This window comes from Sander vitreus, chromosome 22, assembly GCF_031162955.1.
Source record: "Sander vitreus isolate 19-12246 chromosome 22, sanVit1, whole genome shotgun sequence".
Taxonomy (NCBI): domain Eukaryota; kingdom Metazoa; phylum Chordata; class Actinopteri; order Perciformes; family Percidae; genus Sander; species Sander vitreus.
This window is the reverse complement of record NC_135876.1, coordinates 18,106,778-18,117,771: the sequence shown is the minus strand read 5'-3', so window position 1 is coordinate 18,117,771 and position 10,994 is coordinate 18,106,778. Positions and strand designations below refer to the sequence as shown.

Here is a 10,994-nt window from a genome sequence, read left to right as displayed (position 1 = left end):
GTGAACATTGACACAGTGCAGAGTAACCATCTGTCTTTTCTACTGACCTGCTGCTGCTTGTATGGCGTTTGTATGATTCTTACAAGAACAATACTGAGGTAAACCTTGAATGGACTACTGTACGTACATTTCTACTCTTCAATTCTTTTATCTCTGTTTTTAAAGATTGTCAACAACATTAATCTATTTCTTTGTACAATGTGCATAACTATAGAGCTTTGGTCCAGCATTGAAAAGTTGAGCGAAGGCATAACTCCTTTCTGTGTATTCTTTTTTATTTTATTTTTTGGTTTTGGTTACAGCTTTATTGATAAGCCTCAGAACATATCCATATTCTACCTGCAGGAGCCTGCTGCTTTCTCAGAAGTTTGTCTTGTGGGTGGATGCAGACATGTTGGCCAAAGATTTGCCTGAATGATATATTGGAAGGAACATAAAGGTGGAAATACAAAAAGAAAAAAGAAATTTGTAAAGTAGGTGTTGCTGTAGGCGTGCAGATGAAAATTGACTTGAATATATAATGAAAAATATATCTAAAGTCTCTGCGCACCAAAAGAAATGAATCTATGGTTGCCTTTCCTGCAATTATTTCTTTTAAAACACAAGCATATAAAGCTTTTTCCATGTATTTTCTAACATTTACAGAGCGTGTTTGTGTGCGTGTTTTCCAGTGAAGAAGAACACAGCAGTGCACAGGGGATTGAAAGACTGAGATAACCAATGTGACATGGAAGGACAGATATCAAGCAGACACAATTCTGAATAAATTGCATCAAATTTCGCCTCACTTCAAATTAAGTTCACTCGTTCTGACATGTGACACTTATTCTCAACATTCACTTATTTTTTTTGTCTTTTCCTGTGAGGGGTTTCGTGAGAGCCACATATTTGTAGAGATGTTCTTTTACAAGGTAATACCATGTAAAATGAACAGTTTAGTACACAGTGATGGAGAGTTAATTGAAATACATTTTTTACCCCCAAAATAACCAGAAATGCATGAAATCTTGTAAGAGAATCTGTTGAAATTAACATTTTTAAAGCTTTTTTTTACTGTAGTAGAAATCAATTCATAGGTGCACAAAAAACACATTTCATTTAAAATGTTGATTGTAACATCTGTAAACCTGTAAAACAACATTTATCTTTGCAGAAAACCACGTTTGAGTTGAAATATTCAGGTTATAAAAAACATGAACTGGAATGAGCTCAGTAGTTTGGTCAGTGGCAACAAACAGGCTTTAACCACACGTTTAGTTTGTTTTAGGGCTTAATCAAAGGCTTTATTATGTAAAAGAATGTGTTATTTTCAGTGATGTTAGATGTTAATTTTGGGTTGCCTGATGAAATCTATAAATCTATACAGCCAAGGCTGTAAATAATCCTACGTGTTTTGAGTTGAAGCATGCAGAAGCTAATTTGCTTAAAAGAAAATTCATCCAACACATTTTCTATATTGCAGTGATAAGTTATTACAGCAGACTCTGTTGGAGCTGTTTGACATGGTAGTGTTTTTTTTTTGTTTTTTTTTGTTAAACTTGACCCACAGAGTAAAACACTTTAGAAAAATGGGGGAGAAAGCCGTGTGAACGAGCAAGGTAAAATCTTCACCAGTCCTTGAGCTGAAATGTATGTGTTCTTTGGCTATCAGGCTTTGGCAACAGAATGACACAGTAGTTCAAAACAAAGCTGCAGTAGACTTGACAGACACTGAAACCCCTCATCATTATCATCATCATCATCATCATCATCATCATGTGAAAGTCCTTAGTTTACACCCTCCGTTCGTCCTTTGAAACAATCTCATGAGATTATTAATAAATACCTGTAAAAGTTGTACAAAGTTACACTGTGACTGAAAATATTTGCAGATGAAACACAAATCAGAGGCAAACAACATTATTATGCAATTGTTTAACAGCAAAGGTTAACTTTTTTTTTGTCCAAAAGAGAAACTTTTTCAGCGTGATTTCAATTCAAAGACAGCATTTTTCTGTTTTGTTTTTTTAAGATATTTACATACAAACAATGAAGAAAAAAGTAAGCGAGACAAAGATAAAATGTATACTCAAACTCACACATATAGCTTAGATTTGCCAGTACAAATGTAAAAATTTAGAGCACATTTACATTACAAAATTATTCTTAGTACTCCGATGCAACAGACTTTGGTAAATAGTGTTTTGATTTGGTATGATCTCTTTACTAAATCCTTCCTCGTGGGAACCAGAATTTGGGCGATAGTGTGGCCTGTAAGGCCAGAATCTAAAACTCTTTGAAACAGCACACCTTATGTTTTTACATAATACTCAGATATTAATCTCTTTTTTCATGTTTTTGGTTTCGCCAAGGTCATTTACATTGGTGTGGTAATCACACTGACAACACATAGTTTTTGTTTGCAAACTCATGACTGTCCATCCAGGTGACTTGGGAACATTTTTCAGTTCTCATTTCAAGATGAGTTCATCCGCCTCGGTTGTTTTTAATGGCTGCCTCTTTTCAACTCCTCTGTTTTGCCGTAGAGCTTGTTCATTTCGGGAGCTCCTCTAGAGAATCAGTGAGAGGGTCCATTGGTGCAGCCGGGCCGAGTTCGGGCTGTTTCAAACGCTTTATTGTGTTTTTCAAGGCTTGCCTCTTGTTGCAGAACCAGACACGCACCACCTCCCTGTCATAGTTCAGTTTCTCAGCTATTTCCGTCATTTCCTGTCCGGAGGGGTGTGTGTTCTTCTCAAAGTGGCTGTTGAGGATCTCGAGTGCCTGCGGGGTGAAAGAGGTCCTCCGCTTGCGTTTTTTAGAAGGCTCGCTGCCGATAAACTCAGTCAGGTTCTGCATGCCGGATCGGTGGCGGGCTTCAGCCTCGGCCATCCAGCGCTCCAGAACAGGCTTAATCTTCTGGGCGCTTTTAGGGGTGATGTCCAACTTCTCAAACCTGGCAGGATATAAAAGGCCAGGGTTCAGTTTGCCTGTCAGACTGTTACCTATAGTGTTCTCTTGGGCTTCCTGTGGTAGGAAAAAGTGGCTTCTCAGGATGGTGTGTCTGGGGAGAATTGAGAAAAAAGAATCTTACTTAGGTGCCCTGCCAGAACAAGGGATAAGCTGCCTGCCTTTTAGTCTCCTCAACCAGAATGCCACAGGGACTGAGACTACCATCCAGGTACACATCCGAGCCAAACTCTTATATTATGCACCTGGAAACACCTCAGCTGCAGCAGCTGGAGGTGACGTTTGCCAGTAGTGTGTTAATTTTCTGGAGGAGGCTGTGCCTCTGTCCCAAATTGGCAATAGTGGAGCAAGGAGATTGCCAATGACTAAAATCAGGTCCAGTTGAACCAAAAACAAAGCAACCATCTAACTAAATACTGCACTTGAAAATCTCATAAATCAACAAAAAAACAAAACAGGAATTACTCCAAAATGTCCCATTTCTTTCCCTCAGGTGATAAAAAAAAAAAAAAAAAAATCCAATAATGCATGCAGTTAAATATGGCACCATCATTTATTTACAAAAATAATTTTAATTATTAAAGAAAATGTACATTTAATACATTTTTCAAACTTTCCCTCATCCTTTAACAATGTCTCATTTTATATTTAATAAGAATACATTTGCACACTCTAATCCTGAAAGTTCCTGTAACTTTATGGCTGCATGACACATAATTCTGACTTTACATGTACTCTGAGCATTTTAGCAAGTCACAGTAAGAACGGAGAATGAAGCTTTTTATTAAAACACTGCTGGCAAAGAATAAGATATGATGAAGATGATAGTCTTATATTTGACGGTAAAACGATTCCTCTCATGTCTGTAATGTTTATGTTATTTGGTGGGTCATCCAGACTCACTGCGGGAAAGGAGACTACTTTATTTTGTTTTTTAATATTATAATTTACTGTTACTGACCAGAGCCTGACCAATAGTGTTTTTTCTTGAGATTGCTGTAATTTTTCTTTAAATTGAGAAGGCAAATCAGTCTGACTGACGAGAATCTGGAACTGCCTAATTTTGCAAAATGCCATCAAATATGAGCCTTACCACTGGAGTGTACTGCAACACAATTGCAAATGAGATTCCTCTTAGATTACTTATTGATATTTTAAAGAATATTTGTGATTGTTGTAAAGGGTGTGTCTGTGTGAGATTCTTGTTGTCGCGTTGGTGATCTTGTATATTTGCAATTTGTACTCTCTTGTCTCTCTCTCTGCGTTTTTAAGTATTTTTTTAAGGAATTTCTGCTTTTATTTAATAGCAGACAATTTAGAAGGTGACAGGAAATGAAGGAAGAAAGAAGATTGATGACATGTAACAAAGCTGGACTGCAAATACATTGTCAGAGTCTAAGACCCCTAGGCCACCAGGATGCACCCTGAGGTTTCTTTTGCAAAAAACATCTAAGACAGACGTCCAGAATAAATAACTTTAAATTTAACCACAGATAATAAAATCTTTATTAAACATCAGATGACTATTAGCAGAGGAAGATTTCTTATATAAGATGCTCTTTAAGATCTGATTTTCAAACATTAACAAATAAATAAGCGCACATGAGTTAACTAAAAGTGTTTCCGGGACCAACATGAGTGTGACGTGTGTGAATGCTTTTAGTAAAACAACTCTTGAACTGACAGCAGCTCTGCCGGAGAGACAGCCGAGATCTACTCTGCTCTCGGTGGAACAAACAATGCACACAAGACATTTTTAATGGCGAGGTGAGCTGCTGCAGACAACAACAGTGAGGGGGAGATGACCGTGTGTGGATGAACTTCCCCTGCTTCTACACCTCGTTTGGTGCATTCCTCCTTGTCGACAGGCGGTATTATTTATAACCTCCTCCTAAACAGTGGAAAGAGGAGGGCTCCATACCGCGGGGAATACATTAGTAAATATGAGGAGTCACTAGAGACAGGACATTTCATGGATCAACAGGAACCGCAGATACTAAAATGAGTTGAGAGCTGCTCAGCTGGGGTATGCATGCCCTCGTCTAGTGCATCAGCACGAGGGAGAAATGGCCCTGAATGCACCTCTCTTCTTAAAAGTACCTCAGGAGGCTGCTTAGACATGCTGTATGTTTAGGCCTGAATAACAGATTGCCGGAAGGTTTACAGCCATCAATCAGAGTCTTTGAGAAGTACATGCTTAAAATGAGGGCTAGATGATACTACGACAACTAGTATTTTTTATACATGGTTTACTTCTTACAAGTTTGTATTGTTTAATGACAGTATGACCAGTTTAAGACACAGCACTGCTGCTTCGTATAGCTATTGTCTGTTTATAGACATTTATTGAAAACTGTCATGGAAGAATGGGTCATATATAAAAATATTAAATATGCCCTTGTGATATATAATCCATTTGAATCTGTAAGAGATTCATAACATCAGTAGGTTTATTGTCTAGCTCTACTTAGGGCTACTGATAAAATATATACGATTATGTTTTCATAAGCCGGTCATGTTTATTTAGATTGAGTCAAATCAATGAGTCAGTGTCTTTTGAAAGATTTAACTAATGAGGACAGTAATCCTAGTGTTTATAATGGTGAATTAAATTATCAGCAGTGTGACAGCACATATTAGGGCTATAGTTATCAATGTTTTCTATCTTAAAATGTATGATTAAAATGAGACGTGTGGCAGTTTTTAGATTTTTCATATTCATAGTAGCTAAACCAAGCCAAATTTGAGCCATATGGGGACACACTGGCACATCATTGGTTTGATGATGCCCTCTTGTAATGCCTGTGCCTGTTTAGATAAACTAATAAAGCGCCTGGAAACATACTGAGCAATGGAAGGAGACAAGATGGAAGCATCTGTCAGTGTCTGTTCACTGTCTGGGTTCAGAGCCGGAGCCCCAGAGCTACCGTGACGTCCCGTTCCTCCTCAAACTTCATGTCTGTGTTGATGTTAACTAAACTAAAGCACGTGAAGTTTTCCCCTCTACTTAAAACATCAGGATGTCATGTCCAATGTCATACAAACAAAAAATTGTCTTAACGGCATGAATAACAGCCCACAGAGTGCTTATTTTTGAAGCTAATGGCTTTTAATGTATGTTATAAATATTTGAATTATGCTTGGCTGTAAATATTTCATGTGTGATTTCAAGACTTTAAACATTAGTCAGAGATGGCTGGGCCTCATAAGCTCTCCGGCCCCTGTACTGTTTCACATTTTATCGGCTGTTTGATGTTGATGTGATGAAATTTTTAAAAGTGCGTGGCAGCGCCGTGTCACATAAACAGCACAGGTCATCAGCAAAGCACATGCAGAGGGACATTAAAATGAATACAGGAATGAGAGCTGGAAATGGAGGGAAAACTGATGCAAAACAGGTACAATTATGTAACATTTAGTGTTTTTAGGGCAAAAAAAAGTTATCAAACATAGATATTCATTAATAACATTTTAGAAAAGACATTTAACATGAACTGCCATTTAGCAACTTTTTATTTAATCTTACACTTAAAAAAGTGTTTTTGCATTGTAGAATAATATATTTTATTAGTTCTCTTTAAAAAATGTAATATTTGGGCATGATGTAGCCCAAATATTCTGACTTGAAAGGGAACTGTGGCTCATTTGGTGTCTTCATGCTAAATGTTAAGTCAAGTGGAAAAACAGGAGGGATGAAACACTGATTGTCTGATTGTCTCATGAATATATAATGCACCATTTATGACTAAACTGTCCTGTTGGCAGCAGTAAAACATGGCAATCTTATTAACAGATCATCGCCGTCAAGCTCTCTCATGTTCAGGCGGAGCAGCCGGCATCGTGCCTTAGTAATTATTAAATGCTTTAAGTGCTTCGTGTAATACTTGTGTATGTATTTTGCATAAGTAACGCGCGGCTGTCATGTCAGCGGGTGAAAGGGAAGGGAGAAGCAGAAGGGTAAGTACAGTCAACAGATATGAGAGCTTCGTTTGCCAGGGTGGTGATAGTCAATTATGTATTTTAATATCTTAATGTCTGTTAAAACATGGAATGAAAAATGGATGGCAGTCATGAGCACCAGAAAAGTCAGTGAGGCTGCACAACTTCGTCTGCTTTCATTTGACAGAATTAGGACATATTGATCAGAAGAAAATGAACCATTTATTGTTGGACTTTTACCCTTTGTTTGTTCTTACCTGCAGATGGCAGACTGGCTGTATGCCGGCCCCTCGGCGGCGCTGAGTGCCTGGCCCACCTGAGTCTGTGTCAGACCCAGGGACAGCCGGCGGATCTTGAATGCTTTGGCGAATTCACGAATCTCCTCCAGGTTGACCCCGTCCACCTCGCTGGGGGCGGTCTGCGGGTCTACAACATACCAAACACATCTCATTTTATTAGCCCTCTGCTCCTCTGTCACTAACCTCATTTTCCAGAGTGAATGACACAAACATCCAGATGTATGTGAGCATGATCGTCTCTAAATAACTTTGAAAAAAATAGCCCAGCGCAGGGTCAGAACTTATTTTTTCTGTCTGCCCTTCTCCTGTAAACTACAGTACATGTATCTGAGAAATGTTTGGAAGAATAAATTCATCTGAGGTGTGAATGCAGGCGTGTCGTGGCTCTTAATGCCACAGTCAAAAGCATATGGACAAAACCACGACACAGAGCTTGATAATTCAGTAGATGGAAAGATCCTGAGCAGATAGATACCGTTGATCTTTTTCTTTGATCTCATCTGAATAAATACACATATATTCTAAAGCTAGCCCTCTCAAATAAACACAGAATGTATAAAGACATTATTTCATCCATCTGACCCTTTGTAAAGAGTTCAGGCCTTCCAACCTCCAGCAAGCCTCCCACACAAACATCCAGCTCCAGTCCAACAGAGAAAACTCTTTATAGAAAGGAATGCTGTTTGTGAATCTCCGTATTTGTGCAGATCTGAAGAAACTTCACTGAAGCATTTTGAAGAATTTCCCTGCTAATAAAAAGTGATTTCACATTGTACATCAATGTCAGGTGCCCCGGCATCCTGCTTACTAAAGCAAAGTTTGTGCCTCTGAATTTTTCATCTTGGTCATTATCAATGAATTATTAAAGGAATCCTCCAAGCGTATTTAAGAAAAAATCTATGGGGCTGCCATCTCGTTGTGCCTCATAAGTGACGTGTAGCGTATGCGGCGTGCTCCAGACGTGTGAACACTTGGAAGATGAGGGACTGGAGACTCTGAGCTGACTAAATGGGAGGGATGAGCACTCACAGCTTCGGGTCCCATCATCTCCACATTGATGAGCATCTCCTCATCATTCCCAAAAGAGTCTATCTACTCAGTGATTTGAAAGACTAATGGCACTGTAGAGCAACTGGTCTAACCTCCGGATCCATATTTGTCTTTAGACATGAAGTCACCACCCAAACATGATTTTACATTTAAACTCTAACGAATGGTGGAGTAAAGCTCTCACAAAACAAACAGAGAAGTAAATACAATGTTTGAAAAACCAAATTAAAAAAACAACTGAAACAATGAAGATAATCAATTTCCTGGCCTTCAGAAGCTCCTTTTCTTCACAGCAATAATACACTAATAAGCTTAATAATTACAACAGGACAATAACATGTTCAACACTCAATTTATCTGCTGAAAAGGAAAATGAGAAAAAACATCTTCATAAAATGCTATTATGTGCCAGGCACACAATAAAATCAAGCTTTTGTCTCTGCCTGTCCTCTATTTAAGGTGAAAAACTATTTATTTTTCTTTTGCTGAAATGTTCATAATCCACCTGAACTAGACTAAATGATGATACATGATGATGTTGTAGTTGTGATCCACAAGTTGAGAACAAGGAGTCCAGAAGTTAGAAATCTACACAGTCTTAAAAAATGTCTCTAGGAAAAGTAAATAACTAATGCTCTCCTGTCTGTTTTAGATCTTATTTACACCTGATCTGTATCTGGATACAGTATCTGCTCTTTGCATTTACGCCTGGTATCAATGACTAATTTCGTTATGTCAATCCTGACCGCACTGTGATTAGGTATCAATATGCAAATTCGTTAGGAAATGGGGTATGAGTGATGTAGTGGTAAATTTATGCTAAATGGGGTGCTAGAAAACAGTTTGCATGCTCAGCTGACTTTCTCTCGATAAATATATTTATATAAAGTTAAAATAAAAAACAACCTCAAGACAAAAATACTGCTGACATTCTTCTTTCTGATTGACATTTTCCCATCTGATTATTTTTTAAATAACAGTAACAGACATTCTCAGCTTTTTAATCTGTTTCTGGCACTTTGCTTGTGGCCAGAGAATGCAATGACATTTCATCTTCTCTCCTTGGCAGACGACTCTGATTCTGTCATTGGATTTTCCTTTGTGTATGTATGCTGTAAGTGATATTGAGAGAAAGTGATATGGCTCGTACTCAGCATAAATTATTCATTCTATTTACCACAGAACTGAGCCACAATGATTTTGTGCAGAATCAAAAATGGTTTATAAGATATTTTCCAAGCTACAAGTAAACACAAACTAAACACGGTGTCTACAACAAGTTGATCAATGGCGACTTGTTTTTTATTAAATTCAGTGGCATTGTAGCTGCCTTTAAAATGAGTTTACATGGAGTTTAGGGGAATCGACTCTGACAAATGAAATTTATCTGAATAAAACAGAGTTTTTAAAGGCAATAGCTGCATGTTGACAGGCTGTGGACCAGTGATTTATAAGGCTCTGCCAAGGGCCCACGCATTGGGAGAATGAAACTTATGTTCATTAAACATAACACATGCCACTTTGGATCATCTAATAAACCAAAGAATTGACAGTCAGGGAAAAATAAAAACAATCGTAGGAGGCGGGGATCAGTCAAAAGCTGTCCACACTGAGAGTAACGTAGATACTGTAAGGCCGGCATGTTTAAAGAGACAGTTCACCAAAATTAGAAAAAGACATTTTTTAATATCTTAACCTATGCAGAGAGTTCTGGTTTTATTTGGCGAAGTTTTGAGATTTTTGCCCCCACCTCAATACAATGGAGGTAAATTAAATGTCATTGGTGGCACTCAAAACAAAAAGAAATTGCGTGTAAAAAAAAAAAATCAACAGCAATATTTCTTTCCAGAAATTGTTGTACAGAACATGTTGTCACCAGTTTTCATAGGGACTATTTATTCAGTGGAACATAGTTGCAATTAAAACTGTTCATAGTGAGGTCTGTGCATTGCAAACATGTCCATCTTATCATGTCATTTCTGTCTATATTTGATTGTCCTGGGTATTTTAAATTAACAAATAATAAAATCTCATTCTTGTCAAGATTTTATTTCATGCTTTATAGTCTTATTTTCTTAAAACAAAGTAAAAAAAAGGGCCAGGACTGTAAGAATATTTGAACCAGTTTTCAATAAAAATAAACTTATTTCAAGAACTTACTAGAAATGAGTCCATATCTGTTCTAGCACCAAGAAAACTGTAACCTGATTTACATTTTTAGTTTTAAAGAGTAAGTCTGGTGATGATATACATGTTTTTTTATTGTCAACTAATACCATGAAAATACCAAAACCATCAAGGATGAACACACACACACACACACACACACACACACACACACACACACACACACACACACACACACACACACACACACACACACACACACACACACACACTGTAGTTTATTTTGAGTCAATACCACATACACTGTCCTGCTGCTATAAATATTTACTAGAGCACCAAGTGTATTACTCCACTGCTGAAAAAAGTTCCCAACAAAAACACTACTTTCTCCTGCTCAGATAATGTTTGCTAAAGCCTACAGTGCCCAGCTGTTTTGGGAAATGATTTAACCTTTAAAAAAAAAACATGAAAGTTTATATTTGTGACCCATTTTTTTTTAAAGGTTTGCCTTTTCAGTAGAAACAAATAGGTTTGGGGTTGCATGGCTAGATATTACTGGAGGTACATGAGAGAATATGTTTTGTTGTAATTTGGGTGACCTAACCCTTTAACATTCACTGTCATATGATACGA

At 37.6% G+C, this 10,994-nt stretch overlaps 1 protein-coding gene across 1 annotated transcript in view; it reads right to left on the bottom strand.

Moving 5' to 3' along the window:
- Positions 1-1,163: 1,163 nt before the first annotated feature.
- pou6f2 (POU class 6 homeobox 2) overlaps positions 1,164-10,994 on the bottom strand; it is a 68,582-nt gene continuing 58,751 nt past the window's right edge. The window contains exons 9-10 of the mRNA XM_078280592.1: positions 7,143-7,311; positions 1,164-3,040 (exon numbers count right to left, since the gene is read on the bottom strand). Coding sequence (XP_078136718.1) covers positions 2,533-3,040; positions 7,143-7,311 — 677 coding nt within the window. The 3' untranslated portion in view covers positions 1,164-2,532. The remainder of the gene's footprint in view (positions 3,041-7,142; positions 7,312-10,994) is intronic.